General features: G+C 41.4%; 1 protein-coding gene across 1 annotated transcript; it reads left to right on the top strand.

Moving 5' to 3' along the window:
- The first annotated feature begins 1,427 nt into the window (after positions 1-1,427).
- NEFM (neurofilament medium chain) lies at positions 1,428-7,021 on the top strand. Its single transcript, XM_066351901.1, has 3 exons — positions 1,428-2,567; positions 3,265-3,389; positions 5,206-7,021. The coding sequence occupies exons 1-3, from the start codon at positions 1,488-1,490 to the stop codon at positions 6,530-6,532; spliced, it is 2,532 nt and encodes an 843-aa protein (XP_066207998.1). The 5' UTR covers positions 1,428-1,487; the 3' UTR covers positions 6,533-7,021.
- Positions 7,022-24,645: the final 17,624 nt, after the last annotated feature.

Raw genomic sequence — 24,645 nt, forward strand, 5'->3', positions numbered from 1 at the left:
GCTTTTCAATCATCGCAGTTACCTACAGGGAGTACCAAACAAAAAGACGACAAGACAACTGTTTGTGTTCAAACTTATAAACTATGTTTCCCTAGGCCCTTCACCTCAACAGATTTCAAATTCCCCTTTGCAAGGAATACTTGACCTTCATATTCCAGGTCCTTTACCTCTTGATTTCATGCATCCATCGTATGTTAGAAAACTCATAGTGGGCTACAAGTATATTATTTCTGTTACCTGACTTTAATGAATGTTAGTTATTTTCAAAATCTGCAATCTGTTAGTGGTGCCAACACTGCATTGCAGAGAAGTCTTAGCATGCAATTCCAGCTTGACTTCTGCAAAGTCACTACAGACAGATTTTAATTTTCTTTTCTCAAGGAAAAGAGGAAGAAGGAAACTCCTACACCCGTCAACCTGGCAGGCGATGCGGGGTGACAAGCCCCCCATCCCCAGCCCACCCGCAGGACCGCAGAATCCTAGGTTGGCCGGTCTGGGCGCTGTCCGTGGTGCTGCCGGCGCCATAGCGCACACAAGCGCCTTACCTTTTCTGCCCCTGTGAAAGCTGCAGACGTCCCCTAAACGCTAAGCAGAATAGAGCGTCATATCCCACTTTTAATACAAATAACTACTCTGGACCATCCATCCTCTTTGTCCCCTTCCCGAAGCCTTCAGGCCGATTGTCCCTCAGCGTCCTTTTGGTGTTTTTTTGTTTTTTGTTTTTTTTCTTCTAGTCCCAACTAGATCATCTTGGTCTGTTCTAAGACGAAGAGAGGGGGAAGGGGAGGGAAGTAAGGGGGTAGGAGGATGGGAGAGGGGAGAGTGTAGGGGAAGGGGAGAAGAAAAGGGTGGGGGAAGGTCCCGGCGAAAGGTGCTCAGAGAAGAGCAGAGACAGTGGGGCTAAAGAAGGCTTAAAGTGGTAGGGAGACTAGATGCCAAAAGAAAGGCAGAAGTAATTAAGCATAGAAAACGTGTAAGGAAAAAAGTAATGGAGAAAAGGCAAAAAGGGAGAAAGTTGTAGAGATAAGAGTGCAGAGGGTTAAGAAAAAAGCAAGGTGGCCAGGGGGTGGAGAGAAAAGCTGCCCGAACTGCGGGAGGTTGGAGACAAAGAAAGGGCAGGTATGAGTACTGGCACCAAGGGTGGAGAATGCAATCCGAAGATGAAGAGAAACGGAGAGAGGGGGCTTGAGGAGCGACAACCGCTCTAGGACTAGAGGAGAGCTGGGGAGAGGGGCCCGGGCCGAGGCAGCCAAGTCCCGGATCCGCTGCGGCGGGGGCCCACGTGGAGCCGGCGCTGAATCACGGCTGGGCAGTCTTCACACCCTTCCGCCCCATCCTGCCGGCTGGGCGCCCGCAGTCCCCGCCTCCTCGGCCGCCGCCTCCGCGGGGCGGGGCCCTGGCCCCCCGACTAAGCTGCCGCGGCTATAAATGGGCTGCGGCGAGGCCAGCGGAGCGCTGTGACAGCCACACACCCCGGGGCCGCCAAGATGAGCTACGCACTGGACTCCCTGGGCAACCCGTCCGCCTACCGGCGGGTAACCGACACCCGCTCCAACTTCAGCCGCGTCAGCGGCTCCCCGTCCAGCGGCTTCCGCTCGCAGTCGTGGTCGCGCGGCTCGCCCAGCACCGTGTCCTCCTCCTACAAGCGCAGCGCGCTCGGCCCGCGCCTCGCCTACAGCTCGGCCGTGCTCAGCTCCGCCGAGAGCAGCCTCGACTTCAGCCAATCCTCGTCCCTGCTCAACGGCCTCTCCGCGACGGGCGGCGACTTCAAGCTCTCCCGCTCCAACGAGAAGGAGCAGCTGCAGGGGCTGAACGACCGCTTCGCGGGCTACATCGAGAAGGTGCACTACCTGGAGCAGCAGAACAAGGAAATCGAGGCGGAGATCCAGGCGCTGCGGCAGAAGCAGGCCTCGCACGCCCAGCTGGGCGACGCCTACGACCAGGAGATCCGCGAGCTGCGCGCCACACTCGAGATAGTAAACCACGAAAAAGCTCAGGTACAGCTGGACTCGGACCACCTGGAGGAAGATATCCACCGGCTCAAGGAGCGCTTCGAGGAGGAGGCGCGGCTGCGCGACGACACCGAGGCGGCCATCCGCGCGCTGCGCAAAGACATCGAGGAGGCGTCCCTGGTGAAGGTAGAGCTGGACAAGAAGGTGCAGTCGCTGCAAGATGAAGTGGCCTTCCTACGGAGCAATCACGAGGAAGAGGTGGCGGACCTGCTGGCCCAGATTCAGGCATCACACATCACAGTGGAGCGCAAAGACTACCTGAAGACAGACATCTCGTCGGCGCTGAAGGAGATCCGCTCCCAGCTCGAGTGTCACTCCGACCAGAACATGCACCAGGCAGAAGAGTGGTTCAAGTGCCGTTACGCCAAGCTCACCGAGGCTGCCGAGCAGAACAAGGAGGCCATCCGCTCCGCCAAGGAAGAGATTGCTGAGTACCGGCGCCAGCTGCAGTCCAAGAGCATCGAGCTCGAGTCCGTGCGCGGCACCAAGGAGTCCCTGGAGCGGCAGCTCAGCGACATCGAGGAGCGCCACAACCACGACCTGAGCAGCTACCAGGTAGGAACCGCGGCTGCGCCGCCAGCCTGCGCCAGCGCCAGCGCCGCGCGCCCCCGACACTCAGGCACGAGCCCCAGTTCACTCTCCACCGCGCTCCCTGGTGGTCAGTGGCCGGTGCGCGCCAGCGCGACGCACCCTCAAGTTAGAGGCGCAAAGCGTACTCGCCCCTACCGATGACTTCCACACTACTCCTCCGCCCACCAGCCCCCGCTTCTAAGAGCCCTGACCCTTTTTCAAAAAGTGCTTGTCCTCAGGAGTTCTAGTTTTTGCACGCTTGTACATTGAAAGTAGGAGGTATACATTCAGCGAGTTGATAAAGCAGTGATTTTAAAATAGCTTTTGCAGAAACGCACGGATTCTCTGCTTTTCCAACCGTGATCGGAAGAACTCTCAGTTAGCTTCATCCCCAAAGGCTCAGATGGGAAGGGCCAGGTCGGGCGTGAGGTCCGCATGTGTTTGTTTCCTGCCTCAGTGAGTCATGTGCCTAGGATATATCTTATTGATCCTATTTGTTTGTTTACTTGAGGGTTCCTTAGATTTTGTTAACGGGAGAGGGGGGCTGGGAGCAATACCGAGAAGGTTGCAGAGCTGGAGGGAGTCAGGGAAGGGGAGGGTGGAGGATGTGGAGGGGTAGGAAGTGGTTTGCTAAAGAAGTTGCCCTTGGGAAGCGTGAGTCAATGGAGACACTCTGTTTCAGGACACCATCCAGCAGTTGGAAAACGAGCTTCGGGGGACAAAGTGGGAAATGGCTCGTCATTTGCGAGAATACCAGGATCTCCTCAACGTCAAGATGGCTCTGGATATTGAGATCGCTGCGTACAGGTACACTGTTCACTGCGGACGTGACCAAAATACCGCACTGCGGAGGCTGATTTGACAGAACCTTCGTCACTTCAGTAAAGCAACTAAGTTTCAGAAGTCTTCAATCAGTGCCTGTTTTCCTTTCTTAATTAAAAAGAAATTATTCCATAAAGAATTGCAAATGTGTTTTTACCACTTTTTATACGACTTTAAAAGAAGAAGCATTAGTTGAAATTGTTTTGAATTACACATGGGGGGGAGAGCAAATGAATTTCAATGCTTATGCGTAAATGTTTTATTTTAATGGAGTGTTTCCCGAATGTTTGAAACAAAAAAGGAATTTTATTTATTTATTATTTTTAAACAGAGTTTTAGTATTTAGTATTAAGTCTAGTGGTTTCAACTGTTAAACTGTACAATGTCAAGGACAAAAAGTACATTCAGTTGCTCTGTTTCTCTATTACAGCTTACTATTGCCATCATCTGGCTGAGACTAGGTATAGATAGATATATTAGAATGTATATATATTTATAGCTATATAGATAATTTAGATATATTTTATCTTAGGCTGCATAATATAGATTATATGTCTAGATATAGGTCAGTATAATATATATCTAGATCTAGAGATCTAAATCTATAGATATAAATCTTAATGTAAATAGGTTTACATCTATAGATGTAGATATACAACCAGAGAGAGAAGAGATATTAGATCTACAAACTGATGTCACCTTCCTCTTGACTAAGTTCACAGGAAAAAATCATTGAATAAACAGTTTTTCTACTACCAGTAAGGTCATTATAATATTATAAGAATAAAGTGAACTCACAGAGCTATCTCACTTTTCAGGAAAACTGAATAATTATATTGAAAAAATATCTTATGATTACAATCACAGATCAATTTATAATGTAATACACCTATATTTACACCTAGCTATTATACAGCTATAATATAGATATAGATATATAGCCTGAGTTCTAACATATGCTAAATAGTTTTACATATTTTTTTTTTTTTTTTTTTTGTATTTTTCTGAAGCTGGAAACGGGGAGAGACAGTCAGACAGACTCCCGCATGCGCCCGAACGGGATCCACCCGGCACGCCCACCAGGGGGCGATGCTCTGCCCATCAGGGGCGATGCTCTGCCCCTCCGGGGGGTCGCTCTGTCGTGACCAGAGCCACTCTAGCGCCTGGGGCAGAGGCCAAGGAGCCATCCCCAGCACCCAGGCCATCTTTGCTCTAATGGAGCCTCGGCTGCGGGAGGGGAAGAGAGAGACAGAGAGGAAGGAGAGGGGGAGGGGTGGAGAAGCAAATGGGCGCTTCTCCTGTGTGCCCTGGCCGGGAATCGAACCCGGGACCCCTGCATGCCAGGCCGACGCTCTACCACTGAGCCAACTGGCCAGGGCCAGTTTTACATATTTTTGAATAGTATATTTTCTAAAAGAAATTTAGTATACATCCTGAAAGTTCCAATGCTTGGGAACATCACTAAGAATTTTTTGGTCACCAAGGAGCTTTTGAACATATTCATGTTGCACCAAATAGACTGACATAGCAGGGGGACTTGGTGGCTGGGTCAAATTAGTAGAGTATTGGTAGTGGTTAGTTACTGCAGCAGGTGATTGGCTGGTGGTCCATGAGTATCTCACTGAATGTGATACAGTATACCAGTGAAATGATAGCAGGTATTACACCAACTTGATGTTTTTCTTTATTTATGTGATTCTATTTATTCAAATGTACGTTCTGCAATCCCCATTATGTAAAGAAGCTCAGAAGGCCCAGTAAGATTTTATTTATGTCTTGTCTTCTTTGGTTCCCTCCTTAGAAAACTCCTAGAAGGTGAAGAAACAAGATTTAGCACATTTTCAGGAGGCATCACTGGACCACTGTATATACACCGGCAGCCCTCCATCACAATATCCAGTAAGATTCAGAAAACCAAAGTAGAGGCTCCCAAGCTAAAGGTCCAACACAAGTTTGTCGAGGAGATCATAGAGGAAACCAAAGTGGAAGATGAGAAGTCAGAAATGGAAGAGGCCCTGACAGCCATTGCTGAGGAATTGGCAGTTTCCATGAAAGAAAAGGAAGAGACAGAAGAAAAGGAAGAGGAACAAGAAGCTAAAGAAGAAGTGGTGGAGACCAAAAAGTCTCCAGTGAAAGCAGCCATACCTGAACTTAAAGGACAGGAAGAAGGAGACAAGGAGGAGGAAGAGGAGGAAGAAGAAGATGAGGGTGCTAAATCAGACCAAGCAGAAGAAGGGGGGTCTGAGAAGGAAGGTTCTAGTGAAAAAGAAGAAGGTGAACAGGAAGAAGAAGAGACCGAGGCAGAAGGTGAAGGAGAGGAGGTGGAAACTAAAGAAGAGAAGAAAACGGAGAAGAGGGAGGAAGTAGTCACCAAGGTGGAAAAGTCAGAGAAAGCCAAGTCCCCCATGCCCAAATCACCAGTGGAAGAAGTGATGCTCAAAACAGCAGCTGGAGCTGGGAAAAGCACGCAGAAAGAAGAGGAAGGGAAAGTGGAGGAAGAAAAGAAAGAAGCAGCAAAGGAAGCTCTTAAAGAAGAGAAGGCAGAAAAAAAGGAGAAACCCAAAGACGAGCCAGAGAAGAAGAAAGCTGCATCCCCGGTGAAGGAGGAAGTCACGCGTGAGGTGGTGACCATCACCAAGTCAGTAAAGGTGAGCGTGGAGAAAGGTGCCAAAGAAGAGGAGAAGCCTGGGCAGCAGGAGAAGGAGAAAGCAGAGGAAGATGGAGGAAGCAAGGAAGAAGGCAGTGACCGAAGGGCCAAGGAATCCATGAAGGAAGACATAGCCATCAACGGGGAGGTGGAAGGAAAAGAGGAGGAGCAGGAAATGAAGGAGAAAGGCAGTGGGGGAGAAGAGGAGAAAGGCGTCATCACCAACGGGCTAGACTTGAGTCCGGCAGATGAAAAGAAGGTGGGTGATAAAGGTGAGGAAAAAGTGATGGTGACCAAAAAAGTAGAAAAAATCATGAGTGAGGAGGGAGATGGTGCTACCAAATATATCACTAAATCTGTCACCGTCACTCAAAAGGTCGAAGAGCATGAGGAGACCTTTGAGGAGAAATTAGTGTCTACTAAAAAGGTAGAGAAGGTCACTTCACATGCCGTAGTGAAGGAAGTCTCCCAGGGTGACTAATAATTTGAATCCATTGCAAAAGGTTAAGCCATATGACAATTTCAAAATGCATGTGATTGACAGCTTCAAAATAGAATGGGTTCTCCCATGGGGGCTCCAGACATTGTCTTTTACTTTGTGCAATATGAGGGAACTGCATGCAAGTTCAGGATGCTCCCTTCTCAGTCTTTGGAGGGTTCAAATGCATGATATTGTATGTACCTGAAAACTGGCCAATTTCCTAAGCTGTTGGATGGGGGGGCACTCAGAGGGGACATGTCTTGAGATGTGTTTGCAAAGAACCAACTGAGCCAAAAATAAATGAAATACAGAACTCTCTTAGCCTTAAGAATGCTGTATATGAATAATTATGTTTACTTCACTGGTGCATTTAAAATGGACTTTGTTTCATGGGAGAACCTCGCTGACATGCACAGTTTGCAACCTTTCGTTGATTGATGTTAACCGTCACAGCAGTACTTGCTCAATAAAGGTCATACTGGAAACATAGTCAATTGCTTGGTGATAATGTCATTTCAAAGGGCAAGCTCCACTTCCCTAGCGTTTTCTTGGGAGCTCACAAGCAACCTGCATTGCTTATTGATACTTCTCTGAGAGTAAATTCTGGGAAAATATAATCACTGACCATATTTTCAGGTGTCAAAATCTTTACTTAGCCTAACCTTTCATCCCACAAGGTCAAAATTATATTTTGTTAAATAAACCTAAAAGTGCCAGATAAAAAGGTAAAAAATTGGTGGGATAGAAGTCTTCCGCCTCCAGGTGTTTCCATCCCAAACCAGAACTCAAAGAACCTCAAAGTAAGAGGAACACACAAAGTAGTCATAACTTGCTCCTTGGCGTGGCACACAAAGGACCTCTTGGCATTTATAACAATGTGTCCAGAAGAAGCAGGACTGTTCTAACAAGAAATATCAGGTGCTTGGTTCTGGTTTACACACACACACACACACACACACATACACACACACACACACACATCTATAGCACTGTTTCTTGATATGGTTAATGGAAATTTATACTTTAAGTGTTTTACTAATTGTGGAAAATAATGTCAAATAAATGAAATAACTCACTTAGAAAAAAACAAATTCTCTGATATAAGCAGTCTAAGTGGGGTTTTTTTTTATTTTAAAGGACTGTTCTTGACCAAGAAAATACTACAAATCTCTTTTCAAAGTATATCTGTTTTAGATCTTGAAAACTATTAATAACTTATTAATACATTATTTTTCCAAGTTCATATTTTTTCTTATCAATAGGATCATCTCAATAATATAATCCTGGACCTCTTGTTAATGGCTTTTCAAAATATCTACTTGAATTTCTAAATGTATGCAGGAAGCTATATGTAATGATTTCCCTATCCTTTAGCCATTTGCGCACCCTCATAATTTTTGTTACATCTGCATATCACTTTTACAATTATTTATTTACATTCTTTCTTTAAAACAACCTAGGTTTTATATTAAAATACTAATTTTTATGAAGCAATAATATCCATGACAACCAAAGTGAAATGATTTTTAAATATCAGCAAAATCTTATTCTAGTTTTATAGAATAAAAATAAAAGAGAATATTGAAAGGATACAAGATAACACTGAGATATGAAGGGTGACTCAAAGAAGCAGGTGTTGGGAAAGGCAAACTGGGACAGCCCCAGGAACTGAAGTAGCAAGCAGAGGCAGATTTAATGGCGGGCACACTGGGAGCATGCCCTGGACCCTGACTTCTGAAGGGCCCCACAAAACCCCAATTTTACACCTTTTTCTAATGATACCAAGTTTGGTTTCATATGTGCAATTTTAACATTAATAGTACATACAATTTTTTTTTTATTTAAAAATATGGTTAACATGTATTTTTATTTTCCCTGTCTCTCTCTTTTTTTTTAAGGGCCCAATAATTTCCTTCTGAGCCCGGGGCCTCAACTGACCTTAATCTGCCACTGGTAGCAAGAATCAGCATGCAGTCACAGGGCCCACTGAACTCAACATTTTGAACACTTTAGAACAGGGGTCGGGAAACTTTCTGGCTGAGAGAGCCATAAACGCCACATATTTTAAAATGTAATTTTGTGAAAGCCATACAATGACCCATGTGCATTAAGCATTATCCAATAAAAATTTGGTGTAGTCTCAGAGGACAGCTGTGATTGGCTCCAGCCACTCACAACCATGAACATGAGCAGTAGGAAATGAATGGATTATAATACATGAGAATGTTTTATATTTTTAACGTAATTTTTTTATATTAAAGATTTGTCTGAGAGCCAGATGCAGCCATCAAAAGAGCCACATCTGGCTGGCGAGCCATAGGTTCCTGACTCCTGCTTTAGAAGTTCAGAAACAGCACACATTTGCCTGGCACCTGGGCCAGCAGAGGCAAGAGCACTATGACTGACAGTCCCACCAACACTAACACTAATGATGCAGCAATATTTCCCTAAAGTAAAGTTTTAGAGTTGTTGGCTGAAGTGGGAACAGGTTAGGTCTATAGGATAAGCTAGTTGAATTTTTAAATATGTACTAATATATAGTCAGTACTATAAAAATAGTCATCCGTCTACAACTAAAATCATTTCATTTACAAGCGCTGGCCCTGGAGTGTTCAGAGTTTAGAACCTCCTTTTTGTAACATACACTGCTTTAAAATGACAGGGTTAATTAACAAGCCTGCTCTCCAAGGCCAGCACTAGAGGTTTGTCCCTTCAGTTCCTGTTTTCAGCCATCTCACTATTTCCAAGAAGGAAATAATCTAACAATACTTCCCCAGATTCTAAAAGACAGACCACTGTTTGTCCCTCTTGAAATATAATAGAATAACAACCTTTGATAAGCTATTCAGATATTTATAAATGTATCAATATGCTTGGTTGGTTCATTACCTCAAATATTTATTGTAGACTCAGGTCTGAGGATACAGTGATCATTTCTGTTGGAATTTACAAACTCTGTTGTCAATGCCAATTGTTATACTAATGTTTAAAGAGCAAAAGAAATTTTAAATTCACATCTCCAAATATACTGCTCACAAAATTAGGAAATATTTTAAAATGAATATGAACATGCAGATATTCCAGTACTTACCAATGAAATAAAAGTTGGGTTTGCATCTCATTTGCATAATCTAACAACTTTCCTTGACTTGTTGTTTGCTTTTCTGATGTTTTTGTTTAATAAAAAAATCAAATGCCTCTTTTTTGTGTGTGACAGAGACAGAAAGAAAGACAGAAAGAGGGACAGATAAGAACAGACAGGCAGAAAGGGAGAGAGGAGAAGCATCAATTCTTCATTGAAGCTCATTAGTCTCCTTAGTTGTTCATTGATTGCTTTCTAATATGTGCCTGATGAGGGGGATACAGCAGAGTGCATAACCCCTTGCTCAAGCCAGTGGTCTTGGTTTTCAAGCCAGCATCATTGGGCTCAAGCCAGCAACCATGGGGTCATGTTTATGATTGTACACTCAAGCCAGAGACCCTGCGCTCAAGCTGGTGAGCCTGCGCTCAAGCCAAATGAGCTTGGGTCCTCTGCATACCAGTCCAATGCTCTATCCACCACACCACTGCCTGGTCAGGCAAATGCTTCTTTTTTTATTGCTTCATATTCGTTTTTGAAATATCCCCCAATTTTTGTGAGCAGTGTATATTCCGTGAAAGAGAAAGACTAAATTTAAAACAAAGCACAAACCTAATTTCCAAGTGTTTAGAAATTAACACACTTTTGCCTGACCACAATCAGCCCCTGGGAACAGTGACATTAAGCCTTTGAAAAATATAATTTAGACCAGGCGGTGGCGCAGTGGATAGAGCATCCAACAGGGATGCAGAGGACCCAGATTCGAGACCCCAAGGTTGCCAGCTTGAGCAGGGGCTCATCTGGTTTGAGCAAAGCTCACCAGCTTGGACCCAAGGTTGCTGGCTTGAGCAAGGGGTTACTCGGTTAGCTGTAGCCCCCCAGTCAAGGCACATATGAGAAAGCAATCAATGAACAACTATGGTGTCACAATGAAAAACTAATGATTGATGCTTCTCATCTCTCTCTGTTCCTGTCTGTCTGTCCCTATCTATCCCTCTCTCTGACTCTCTCTGTCTCTGTAAAATATATATATATATATATATATATATTTTAAATTATATATATAATTTACATTTCCTGTAGATAGCCTTAGAGTTATTTCATTTTAAATATTGTAAGAAGTACAAAAGCTAATTAGTTCTCAATTTTCAAATATAAGTAAATTGAAGCACAGAACATTAAAAATAAAGAAAAACTTTCCCTGGGTCACACAGCTAGTACATAATAGAGATGGAATTTAACCCAGACTTTCCAGCTCTAAGGTATATATATTTTTTGTTTGTTTGTTTGTTTTAATTCAAGTGAAAGGAGGGTAGGCAGAGGGACAGACTCCCATATGATGTGCCCCAACTAAGATCTAGGGCAAATGCTTTATCCATTTTTTTCCTCAGGCACTAAAAATAGTTCAGTTGTGAGCATGGGCCCCAGATGGGTAAAGCATAGGCCCCAGACAGGTCGCCAGGTAGATTCCAGTAGGGGCCATATAGGAGTCTGTCTCTCTATCTCCCCACCTCCCACTTGGAAAAAGAAGAAAAAATTACCAGTTCACATTAGGACTTATGAATATCTTCAATTTTAATTGTTCATAATTTCCTCCAGAATGCCACAGATTGGTTGGCAACTCAGTACTATATTGCACAAAGTGCTTTCTATGTCCTTGGACTTGGGAAGCTAGGAATGCAGTACAAGTCACAATAATCTTGCAACTCCCATTTTAATTTGGCAAACTTGAGGATGGTTTGAATCCTGAGATAATGATTTTCAATCTTTCTCAATTTAGAGGTCAAAAATTTACTCTAGCCTGAAAGAATATTTCAGCTAAAGGGAACTTTATAGTTGTAATAGTATATGCTAATATTTGGAAGAACAAAAAATTGAAATTGATTAACATAGCTATGTAAACATATAATATATGAATAACTCAAAGAAAAAAAGGAAGTTGTCTGTCTTCTTCAGATTTCTTTCTAATTAAGGCTGCTCAGCTGTTTCTGAACTGGACTTCTGGGTGGCCCAAATAAAATTACAATTGTATGAACAACAATATCTGACAAATAGTCTAGTAGGTGCCAGTAAGTGGTAAATTCTCCTTGCTAGTGTTATTATTCATTTAAAAAGTATTAATTAAAATCATAGCATGTATTAAATGACCATATCTATAGACACACACACACAAATTCAATGTATAGTAAACCAAGAACTAGAAGATTAGATACCCTTACACTAAACTCAATATTTGGAATCACAAAATCCTAAAAGTTGAATTAGCTGCTGTTATTGAACCCCCCTTTTTCATGCTTTAGGAGTAGCTGCCTGCCCTTTATCTGAGTATCTACAGTGACAAGAAATTAGTTTGTTATAGGGTACCCATCAAACAGCTTTTACTATTTGCAAAGCTTTCCTTCTACTGTCCAATATCTGACCCACTATAACTTTTACCCACTGTGCAAGTTCTGAGAAGTCATATAAATCTTTATTCCCTTTTCCCAGAATGAACCTTCAGAGAGATGAATACTCATGCACTCATCCAAAAAGCTCATCACAATAATAATAGTTGCTCAGTTTGCTACATACCAGGCACTTTATCTGTAATAAATCAGCATATATACAGGAATTACATTTTTTGCTTTTTTTTTTTTTTTGCAGAAGTTCTGGCATAAGGATTAGAATTTAGACTTTTCAATGTCACCCCATTAAAATTAATTTTAAAAATTTTTAAAAAGAATTCAGACCTTTCTCTCATCAGCCCACATGTTTTCCACTGCATACTCTATAGAAACGATAGTAAGTATGCATTCTGTATTTGTTCACCTCTGGAATGAACTTTATCTGTTAGGTCTAGGCTGGCTTAGCTGTCTCCAGGAAACATTTATTTCATATAGAAATTAACTGCCCTTCCGAGAGTGTTACCTTAAAACTTACTGCTATGTAAGTGGAAAAAACATCATGTTCAACATCAACTGGAACTTAGTTCCAGTCTAAGTGCCATCATCCTGCGCCAGAATATGCATCTTTATTTTATGTAATTCTCTTCGCTGAATAAAATATATTAAGATTCTAACCAGTGCTTGAGATGTTCCATGTCTTTAGTTTTCCATTTCTCAGAATCTTAAGAAGGGAATGAGCAAATAAATGAATGGTTTTTTTCTATTAGTCACCTAGAATACATAATTGGCTCTCTTGCATAGAGCAGCAAGTATCTGCTTATCATCTTTCCCCAAAAACAGCCAGCGTGATTCTACACAACCCAAGTCACACATGTCACTGCTCTGCTGGGGGCCCATCAACCACACTGTAAAACCGAGAGTCCTCACCAGGTCTGCATGGCCCCATCCTCACCTACTAACCACTTCTCTGACCTCTGCTTCCCACCTGGTCCTCTTAGCTCAGGCCATACCAGTTCTTTTATTCTTATTTCAACCTACTAAACTGTCTCCACCTCACCACCCCTGGATTGGACGTTAGCCATTGTCTGCCTGGCATTTCTCCCTCACGTGTTTCAGGTCTCCGCCCAAATGTTACCTTAATGGAGAAGCTTTTCCCGACCAATCAACAAAAGATTGCACACTCCTGACAAATGCAGCTGGTCCCCGCCCGCTTGGCCGAGGAGTCAGCATGGGGTCAGCGCAGGCCTGCCCTCTCCAATGCCCCTCCCTCTAGCTGCCACCCCCACCAGAACACAGCCTCGTTTTAAAATCTACTCCTGAGCTGCTTCACCTCCTCAGTAGGGAGGGGCGCTGTTTAGACTGACTACGAGCGGCCCCTTCCCTGTCCTAGCCTGGGCTCCGGCAGCCACCCGCGCCCATTCTGAGACACCGCTGGGCTGGCAGAAAAGCACCGGCGACCAAAGTTTCCTGGAGAGGACCGTCCCCAGCCAGCGCAACCCTTCGTCCGCCCAAGGACAAGGCCAGGACCCCGGAGCCGCGCGCTTCGCCTCGGGCAGGTGCCGTGCTCCGTCTCCGGCCCCTGCGCTGGGACCGCGATGGCGCGGTGCCTCGGCGTCCGGAGGCGCGGCGACTTGTAGAGAGATCCAGCAAAATGAGGATACGGGTGCCTCCCTCCCCAAATAATTGGGTTTCCGCTTGAAAATGTATCACCCCATCTGTTCTCAAGTATTTTAAGTATTGGACTCGACCCTTTGCGTGGCTGGGTTGGGGGTGGGTTGGGGGTGGGGTGGGGGTCTTAATAGCCACAGAATTTGCAGCTGCGGCATTACTTCGCTGAGATCGGTCGGGGGCTGCGGGCTGCGTGCAACCAGGATTTTCGTCTCCCAGAAAGCATCCTCGGCCTCTGCCTACTTACTCCGCGGATAGAAACAGCTGTTTAAGTCCTCCCCACCCACCCATCCCCATGCTTTCTGTCCCCTAGTCCGATGAGAAGAAAAGAAGACGGCTGCGACCAGAGGCGGCGGGAGGGCGGGGTGGCGCCGAGGCAGAACTGAAAGTGCGGAAAGCCCAGAGGCGCTGACAATGGAATCGCTGCTGCAGAGAAAAGAAAGCAACCACACCCCTTCCAGAGCATTTTTTATTTTTCAGAGACTTTCAGTTAGCTCTTTAGGTTCTCGTAGGTTTGTTGTTTAAATTATAAGGAAGAAATTAGGATGATACATATTTCCAATGTGATCCTAAAACGCCATCAAATGCGCCCAGACCTTTCTAGAGAAACACTCTTCACAAGGGGGGCGGCGTTGGCTGTGCTGAGTCCGGATGGAAGAAATGCGGGCCCAGGGGTCGGTCCTGAGAAAACGAGCAAGATGCCTTCTTCATCTACAAATAGATCTTCATTCGTCTCCTCGGAAAATACGCTCTGCTAGTGTGAGCAAAGGACCCCTTTTCTACTCGGTTTGCTTAAACGGTCGCGGGTTTGAGCAAAGAGTAATTTTATAAAGGAACAAGGACGTGGTCAAGACTGCAAAGGCTCCTGGCTTCTACGACTTGGTCAGCAAGATGCCTGTCTGCACCCTCTCGGAACAACGAGCTAAGGATAGGGTGTGTAAACAGTCCCCCCAAAAAGATGCCGCAGTTTATTGTTCTACCTGAGAAAGGGCCGTTTGTTTTAAGAGTCACCCCAGAAAAAGTTCCTTGATCCTTAGAAGTTGAAGTCAGCTCCCTCTTGTCTGGCTGTGTTGGGGTGGGGGTGGGAAGGTCTGAAGCCTTTTCAGAAGTACTCTTGTTTTCTCATTTCCGCTCTTCAGTTGAAACTGGAGGAGCTGAGGGAGGCCAGGAGCTGGAACAGAGGGAAGACAAAACAATCTGGGTCTCTGGGTCATTTCTCTTTCTCAGGTGCTCTTACTAAGGCACTAAGATGTCCCCTTAAAGACTTGGTCCACACACTCTCAGGTTACTTCTGGGGACATTGTCTTCTCCTAGTAAATGAATGAGGAAGGCGATACATTTGTTCTCACCTGAGAATCTCTGGCTTTACATGTCTCACACTAATATTTCTGTCTTAAACTATGTGACTGATTTGTGGCTTATAGTTGAGATTTTTTTGTCACACATTATTTTCTTGAGTGTGTACGTGTGTGTGTGTGTGTGTGTGTGTGTTACCTCTGCAGTAAAAAGTCAGGGTTCTCCTGTAAATAAATAATTAGAAGCAACCATCAAGCCAGCATGAACACTTAATTCCTTCCACTCAAACCAGAGATGATAAGGTAAAATGCACATGAAGTTTTTAATACAAAGTTTCTGCTTTTTGACCATGGGCTAGATCAGGGGTCCCCAAACTTTTTACACAGGGGGCCAGTTCACTGTCCCTCAGACCACTGGAGGGCTGGACTATAAAAAAACTATGAACAAATCCCTATGCACACTGCACATATCTTATTTTAAAGTAAAAAAACAAAACGGGAACAAATACAATATTTAAAATAAAGAACAAGTAAATTTAAATCAACAAACTGACCAGTATTTCAATGGGACCTATGCTCCTCTCACTGACCACCAATGAAAGAGGTGCCCCTTCCAGAAGTGCGGTAGGGGCCGGATAAATGGCCTCAGGGGGCCGCATGCGGCCAATGGGCCGTAGTTTGGGGACCCCTGGGCTAGATGCAGAGTAAAAGGGAATCTTAGATTTGCAGCATCAAAGCATCCTGATAGTTGTTTCTTTTTCTTCCTGATAGTTATATCAGAAAATAGCCTATCCTCCATATTAAATTGTAAGGATGCAGGGTGGCTATAGACTGAAAGGATGATACTTAGCTAAGAGCAAAGGGATTAATGGCCATCGATAATATACAAATGAAAATGTCTTTGATAGCTACAAGAAACCTGGTCTTAATCCACAGCATTGCAATTTTTATAAAGCCACTTCATATTCAAGACTATTTGTAATCAATACAGCTTTTGTTTATGAGAAGGGTCTCATTTAAAATCATGTGTGTACTATAGCAGAACCTGAGGTATTAAAAAAAATCTAAAGTGTCAACTGTGATGAGACTGACCATCTCACAGAACAATGAACACTTTTATTTTTTTGTCACAACTTACTGTAAGCCACATATTAGCTTCCACAATGTTTATCCCAATTAACTAAAATAATACATTTTTCATTTCAAATTAATTAATGCAGGAATACTAAGCCCGTGAAGTATAGCTGTCAAGCTGCATAGAAAACAAAAAATATGGGGAATTATATGAGGAGCTACTGAAATGTACATAATACCCCCTGAGCATTTAATTCCATTAAGGAGATTACTAAAGACATAGTTCTGTAGAAAAACAAACATGAAGGTATCAATTAATGAAGATATTCATTGCCAAACTGTTTATAATTTTTATGAACATTTTTAAATTGGAACATCTGAGCAAAAAGAATAAGTACACTAATGAGAACAAGGGAAATATATGAAGCTAGAATTGTTTCAGAATCTCTTGAACAGAAGATTGCTGTTTACAAGGAGAAGGAGAAGGAGGAGGAGGAGGAGGAGGAGGAGAAGTAGAATCGCATGTCCACTATCTTATAGTAGCCACCACTGACCTTCGCCTTTTGATATTTATTGCCCTTTGTAGTTTCATCTCACACTGAATCAGACAGGCTGGTCTCCGTGACCAAGAGAATACAGTGGTGATGATGTGTGACTTCCAAGGGCAGCTCATAAATGACATTACAACTTCTGCCTTGGTTTTTTGGAGGCCTTGTTCTGGAGGGCCAGCCACCATGTTGTAAGGAGCCTTAGTCAGTTACATGGAAGGGCCAACATGGAGAAGAAATAGCCAGCCAAGTCAGGGAGCCACCTTGAAGTAGATTTTGCAGGCCACATCAAGCCTTCCGGTAACAATTACCTCAGCCAATATCTGACTGCAAAATCCCAAGCGAGCCACTCTCAATTTTATAATATGCAGAAACTAAGATGAGTGATTGGGTTGTTTTAAGTCACTAAGCTTTGGAGTGATTTGTTATGTAACAATAAAGGACTAATACATAGTACATAGTAGTTTGCTGAAATGTTATATAACTATCAAAAATAAGAGACTGTTTACAACTTTCTCTCCTCATGCATTCATTTTGTTAGTGAAAAGTTATCTCAAAAATTTCCTAAATTATGCCACATCATGCCATCTCTACTGTTACTGGCTACTCTTTTCTAAGTCACCATACCATCTTCTCTTACAAGGACTAAACCAGCCTACTAGTTAGTCTCACTACTTTGATTCTTGTTTCTCTAAAGTCTATTCTCTACACAAAAGCCAGAGTGGTTGCTATCAAACAGAAATCAGATTATGTCACCTTCTTCTGGTTAACCCCTTCAAAAGCTTTTAATTGCACAAGGAATAAAATGTAAACTCCTTGATATACAAACCCCTGTATACTCTGGCTTTTGCCTGACTTTGTTAGTCCTATCTCCTACTCTGTTCGTAAATATTCTTAATATTCACTAATGAACTTAAGGCACTGGGAGAGGGGTTGTCAAACAGGCCAAACCTTTACACTTGCTATTCCCGCTACCTAGAACATTTTTTCTCTAGGTCATTGCAAACCTGGCTTAGATCCAGTGTCACTTGTTACTGACTTATATATTTGTTTATTGCTTGTTTACACACACACAGTGTCTGCCACATACTGCATGATTAATATGCATAAATGACTGGACAAGCTATGTCAAAACACACATAAATAGAAGTAAGGGTTAAAGAAAATATGTAAGTGAAAATAATGGTAGTTGAAAAAAGAAAATGTGATTTTTTTAACTTTTTAAAATATTGTTGTTGTTGTTGTTTTAATCGTCCATATACAAATAACTACCTATGTTGAAGTAGAATTAAAAAGTTACCAGAGGTTACTTTCTGGGGCTGCTAAAAATTTCTTTTTTCTTATGCTTTATCTCTTGGTTTTCTAATTCTCATATAAGACTCTAGTAGGAATTTTCCTCTAGAACTGAAATGGCCCCAGCTGCCTAGCTGGTGTAATTCATTGCACTCTGTTCGGCTGGACATTCTGCAAAGAGGAAATCATCCTAAATTTTCCACTGAAAGCCCTTCTCAAGTAGGCATATCTCGGAGACATTGCGTTAGATTCCAAACCACCTCAATAAAGCAAATATTGCTAATTTCTTGTCTCCCAGTGCATATAAGTGTTATGTTTACACTTTACCATAGTTTATTACTTGTGCAATCCCATTATGTCTACAAAAATCTGTATGCCTTAATTAAAAATAATTCATTGCTAAAAACCACTAACCATATCTGAGCCTTCAGGGAGTCATTATCTTTTGGCTAGTGGAGGCTCTTACCTTCCATTTGTGAAAAACAAGATATGTCTGAAGCATAATAAAATGAGGTATGTGTGAATAATGCCTGGGCCAATTATGACATATTATATTCTGTTCCTTAAGGGAAAGAAGAACTTCATCTTATCCATGTAAATGAATGGTTCTCACAAATACTAAACATTTTTTAATGATTTAAATTTATTGTGTTTACATAGATTCAAGTGTCCCACCGAATACATATACCCCACCCCCGTGTTCACCTCAATATCCCCCTTGCCCTCGCCCCCCAACACCTTCCACCCTTCCCTCCAGGATTTGCTATTCTGCTCTCTATAACTCTGTGTTATATATATATATATATATATATATATATATATATAATTTCACCAATCTCTTTCCCTTCTCTGATCCCATCCTCTCATCCCCTTTCCCTCTGTCCACTTTCCCTCTGGTCCCTTTGATCCCTCCTCTGTCTCTATTATCTTCCTCAGTTCACATTGTTCATTGGATTCCTCAAATGAGTGAGGTCATATGATATTTTTCTTTCCTGCCTGACTTATTTCACTTAACATAGGAGTTTCTAGATCCATCTATGTTGTCGCAAAAGGTAAGATTTCCTTATTTTAATGGCCCCATAGTATTCCACTGTGTATATGAACCACTGTTTTTTAATACACTCGTCCACTGACAGACACTTGTGCTGTTTCAAGATCTTTGCTATTGTAAACAATGCTGCCATAAACATGGGGGTGCATGTCTTCTTTTGAATCAGTGATTTGGTGTTCTTAGGATATATTCTAAAAGTGGGATAGCTAGGTCAAAAGGTAGTTCCATTTCTAATTTTTTGAGGAATTTCCATACTGTTTTCCACAGTGGCTGCACCAGTCTGCATTCCCACCAGCAGTGCAGGAGGATTCCCTTTTCTCCACATCCTCACCAGCACTTATTATGTGCTATTTTGTTAATGAGCGCCATTCTAACTGGTGTGAGGTAATATCTCATTGTGGTTTTAATTTCCATTTCTCTAATGATTAGTGATGTTGAACATTTTTTCATCTGCCTATTGGCCATCTGTATATCCTCTTTGGAGAAGTGTCTATTCATTTCTTTTGCCCATTTTTGATTGGATTGTTTATCTTTCTGGTGTTGAGTTTTACAAGTTCTATACAAATTTTGGTTATTAACACCTTATCAGATATATTTTCAAATATGTTCTCCCATTGTGTGCTTTGTATTTTTATTATGTTCATATTGTCTTTAGCTGTGAAAAACATTTTTAGTTTGATATTGTCCCATTTGTTCATCCTGTCCTTTATTTCACTTGCGCATGGAGGTAAATCAGCAAATATATTGCTGCCAGTGCTGCCAGAGATGTCAGAGAGATTCCCTCCTGTGTTTTCTTATAAGATGCTTATGGCTTCACAACTTACATTTAAGTCTTTTATCCATTTTGAGTATATTTTTGTGAATGGTGTAAGTTGGTGGTCTAGTTTCATTTTTTTGCAGGTAGCTGTTCAATTTTCCCAATACCGTTTGTTAAAGAGACTGTCTTTACTCCATTGTATGCTCTTACCTTCTTTGTCAAATATCAATTGTCAATAAAGGTGTAGGTTTATTTCTGGGCTCTCTGTTCTGTTCCATTGATCCATATGTCTGTTCTTATACCAGTACCAAGCTGTTTTGAGTACAATGAACTTGAAGTATAACTTGATGTCAGGAAATGTGATACCACCAACTTTATTCTTCTTTTTCAAGATTGCTGAGGCTATTCATGTCCTTTTTTGGTTTCAAGTAAAATTTTGAAATATTTGTTTATATCTTTGAAGTATGTCATTGGTATTTTAATTGGAATTGCATTGAATTTATAAATTGCTTTGGGTAATATAGACATTTTAATGATGTTTTTTCTTCCTATCCATGAACATGGTATATGTTTCCACTTGTTTGTATGATCTTTGATTTCTTTTATCGATGTTTTATAATTATCCAAGTACAAGTCTTTTACCTCCTTGGTTAAATTTACTCCTAGGTACTTTATTTTTTTTTGTTGCAATAGTGAAGGGGATTTTTTTCTTAATTTTTTTTTCAAACAGTTCATTGTTGGTGTATAAAAATGCCTCTGGTTTCTGAATATTAATTTTATATGCTGCCATCTTGCTGAATTTATTTATCAGGTCCAGTAGTTTTTTGACTGAGACTATAGGATTTTCTATGTACAGTATCATATCATCAGCAAATAATGATAGTTTTACTTCTTCTTTTCCAATTTGGATGCCTTTTATGTCTTCTTCTTGTCTGATTACTATGGCTAGTACTTCCAGAACTATTTGGATAAGAGTGGTGAAAAGGGGCGCCCCTGCCTTGTTCTTGATCTTAAGGGGATTGCTTTTAATTTTTGCCCATTGAGTATGATGTTGGCTGTGGGTTTGTCATAGATGGCCTTTATCATGTTGAGGTATGTTCCCTGTATCCCCACTTTGCTGAGAGTTTTGATCATAAATGGGTGCTGGATTTTATCAAATGCTTTTTCTGCATCTATTGATATTATCATGTGGTTTTTCTCCTTCCTTTTGTTTATGTGATGAATCACGTTGATTGATTTGCAAATATTGTACCAGCCTTGCCTTCCCAGAATAAATTCCACTTGATCATGATATATGATTTTTATTTTTTTTATTTTTTTTATTTATTCATTTTTAGAGAAGAGAGAGAGAGGGAGAGACAGAGACAGAGAGAGAGAGGAGAGAGAGACAGAGAGAGAGAGTAGGGGGAAGAGCTGAAAGCATCAACTCCCATATGTGCCTTGACCAGGCAAGCCCAGGGTTTCAAACCAGTGACCTCAGCATTTCCAGGTTGATGCTTTATCCACTGCGCCACCACAGGTCAGACCTGATATATGATTTTTTTTTCATGTATTGCTGGATCCAGTTTGTTAATATTTTGTTGAGAATTTTAGCATTTAAGTTAATCAGGGATATTGGCCTATAGTTTTCTTTCTTTGTAGTGTCTTTGCCTGGTTTTGGAATCAAAATTATGCTCACCTCATAAAAGGAGTTTGGAAATTTTCCCTCCTCTTGAATTTTTTGAAATAGCTTGAGAAGAATAGGAATTAGTTATTCCTTGAATATTTGCTAGAATTCGCCTGTAAAGCCATCTGTCCCAGGGCTTTTGTTTGTTGGAAATTTTTTGATAACTGTTTCAATCTCATTTGTTTTAATTGGTCTGTTTAGGTTTCTTATTCTTCCAGATTGATTTTTGAAAGATTATATGTCTCAAGGAATTTGTCCATTTCACCGAGGTTTTCTCACTTTTTGGTATACAGTTCTTCATAGTATTTTTTTTTTACAATCCTTTGTATTTCTGCTGTGTCAGTTGTTACTTCTCAACTTTCAGTTCTAATTTTATTTATTTGAGTCCTCTTTCTTTTTTTCTTGGTGAGTCTAGTAAAAGGTTTATCAATCCTGTTAACCTTTTCAAAGAACCAGTTCTTGGTTTTATTGATCCTCTGTGTTCTTTTTTTAGCTTCTATATCATTTATTTCCACTCTGATCTTTATTATTTCCTTTCTTCTACTTCCTCTGGACTTTATTTGTTGTTCTTTTTTAGTTCTTTTATTTGTTTGTTTTAATTTTTATTAAGTGAGAGGCAGAGAGGGAGACAGACTCCCACATGAGCCCTGACTGGGATCTATCCAGCAAGCTCTCTATTGGGCCATGCTCTGCCCATCTAGAGTCACTGCTCTGTTGCTTGGTCAACTGAGCTATTCTAGTGCCTGAGGCAAGGCCATGGTGTCATCCTCAGCACCCAGGGCCAACTTTCTCAAACCATTCAAGTCATGGCTGCAGGAGGGGAAGAGAGAGAGAGAGAGAGAGAAGGGGAAAGGGAGGAGTGGAGAACCAGATGGTTCCCTCTCCTGTGTACCCTAACCAGGAATCAAGCCTGGGACTTTCATATGCCAAGCCTATGCTCTACTGCTGAGCCGATCAGTCAGGGCTAGCTTGGATTCTTTATCACATACTTTGCAAACATTTTCCCCAGTCTTTTGTGTTTGACTTATGACATTATTTGCCATACATTTTTTTGTTAATGAAGTCAAATGTTTACCTTTTTTAGATCTTTTGAGTTTCCTGTTTAGTTTGTAAAAACTCCCTAATTCACAAGTTATACACATATTATAAAGTTCTCATAGTTTTTAAATCCATCTGGAGGTTCTTGGACTATGATGTGAGATAGGAGTCCAAGCTTTTTTCTTGGAGATGGATTGCCTTCATTTGTTTTGTACCTTACATCATGATTTTCACCACCTGATTTAAAATACAATGTATCATTGATATATTGGGATTGGGATCAACTTTAGTATCACCTTTGGGTTTTTTTAAATTGATTTTAATTTATTATGTTTACATAGATTATAGTGTCAGCCCAAATGCATCTCCCCCTCCCCCATATTCCCTCAACACCTCCCTTACCCCCTCCCCACAGTACCCTCTCTTCTTCCCTTCAGATTTATCCCATCCTATCATCTCCTTTCCCTCTGTCCGCTTTCCCTTTGTCTGTTTTCCCTCTGGTCCCTTTGATAGCTCCTCTGCTCAATTCCATTCCTGAGTTCATATTGTTCATTGCAATCTTCAAATGAGTGAGGTCATATGATATTTTTCTTTCTCTGTCTGGCTTATTTCACTTAACATAATAGTTTTCAGATCCATCCATGTTGTCACAAAAGGTAAGATTTTCTTCTTTTTCATGGCCCCATAGTACTCCATTGTGTATATGAACCATAGCTTTTAATCCACTCGTCCACTGACGGACACTTGGGCTGTTTCCAGATCTTTGCTATTGTGCACAATGCTGCCATACACATGGGGGTGCATGTCTTCTTTTGAATCAGTGATTTGGTGTTCTTAGGATATATTCTAAAAGTGAGATTGTTGGGTCAAAGAACAGTTCCATTTTTAATTTTTTGAGGAATCTCCATACTGTTTTCCACAGTGGTTGCACCAGTCTGCATTCCCACCAGCAGTGCAGGAGGATTCCCTTTACTCCACATCCTTGCCAACACTTATTATGTGCTATTTTGTTAATGAGCACCATTCTGACAGGTGTGAGGTGATACTTCATTGTGGTTTTAATTTCCATTTCTCTAATGAGTAGTGATGTTGAACATTTTTTCATCTGTCTATTGGCCATCTGTATATCCTCTTTAGAGAAGTGTCTATTTATTTCTTTGCCCATTTTTGATTGGATTGTTTATCTTCCTGGTGTTGAGTTTTACAAGTTCTTTTTAAATTTTGGTTATTAACCCTTTATCAAACGTATTGTTGAATATGTTCTCCCATTGTGTGGTTTGTCTTTTTATTGTGTTCACATTGTCTTTAGCTGTGCAAAAGATTTTTAGCTTGATATATTCCCATTTGTTTATCCTGTATTTTATTTCACTTTCCCATGGAGACAAATCAGCAAAGATATTGCTGCAAGAGATGTCAGAGAGTTTACTGCCTATGTTTTCTTATAAGATGCTTATGGTTTCATGACTTACATTTAAGTCTTTTATCCATTTTGAGTTTATTTTTGTGAATGGTATAAGTTGGTGGTCTAGTTTTATTTTTTTGCAGGTAGCTATCTAATTTTCCCAACACCATTTGTTAAAGAGTCTGTCTTTACTCCATTGTATGCTCTTACCTTCTTTGTCCAATATCAATTGTCCATAAAGGTGTGGGTTTATTTCTGGGTTCTCTGTTCTGTTCCATTGATCCATACGCCTGTTCTTATGCCAGTACCAAGCTGTTTGAGTACAATGGCCTTGTAGTATAACTTGATATCAGGAAGTGTGATACCTCCCTCTTTATTCTTCTTTTTTAAGATTGCTGAGGCTATTTGTGTTCTTTTCTGGTTCTATTTAATTTTTGAAATATGTGTTCTATTTTTTTGAAGTGTGTCATTGGTATTTTAATTAGTATTGCATTGAATTTATAAATTTTGGGGGTAATACAGACATTTTAATTATGTTTGTTCCTCCTATCTATAAACATGGTATATGCTTCCACTTGTTTGTATCTTCCTTGATCTTTTATATATGTTTTATAATTTTCCGAGTACAAGTCTTTAATCTCCTTGGTTAAATTTACTCCTAGATACTTTATTTTTTTTGTTGTTGCAATAGTGAAGGGGATTGTTTCCTTAATTTCTCTTTCAAACAGTTCATTGTTGGTGTATAAAAATGCCTCTGATTTCTGAATATTAATTTTATATCCTGCCACCTTGCTAAATTTATTTATCAGGTCCAGTAGTTTTTTGACTGAGACTTTAGGGTTTTCTATGTACAGTATC

The sequence above is a fragment of the Saccopteryx leptura genome, chromosome 1, assembly GCF_036850995.1.
Source record: "Saccopteryx leptura isolate mSacLep1 chromosome 1, mSacLep1_pri_phased_curated, whole genome shotgun sequence".
In the NCBI taxonomy this organism is placed as follows: domain Eukaryota; kingdom Metazoa; phylum Chordata; class Mammalia; order Chiroptera; family Emballonuridae; genus Saccopteryx; species Saccopteryx leptura.

What these genes read in the sequence shown, in the direction of transcription:
- NEFM (XM_066351901.1), top strand. Translation starts at nt 1,488, where the DNA reads ATGAGCTACGCACTGGACTCCCTGGGCAACCCGTCCGCCTACCGGCGG. An exon ending in ACGACCTGAGCAGCTACCAG is followed by an intron (nt 2,568 to 3,264) that starts GTAGGAACCGCG and finishes ACTCTGTTTCAG; the next exon opens with GACACCATCCAGCAGTTGGA. An exon ending in ATTGAGATCGCTGCGTACAG is followed by an intron (nt 3,390 to 5,205) that starts GTACACTGTTCA and finishes TTCCCTCCTTAG; the next exon opens with AAAACTCCTAGAAGGTGAAG.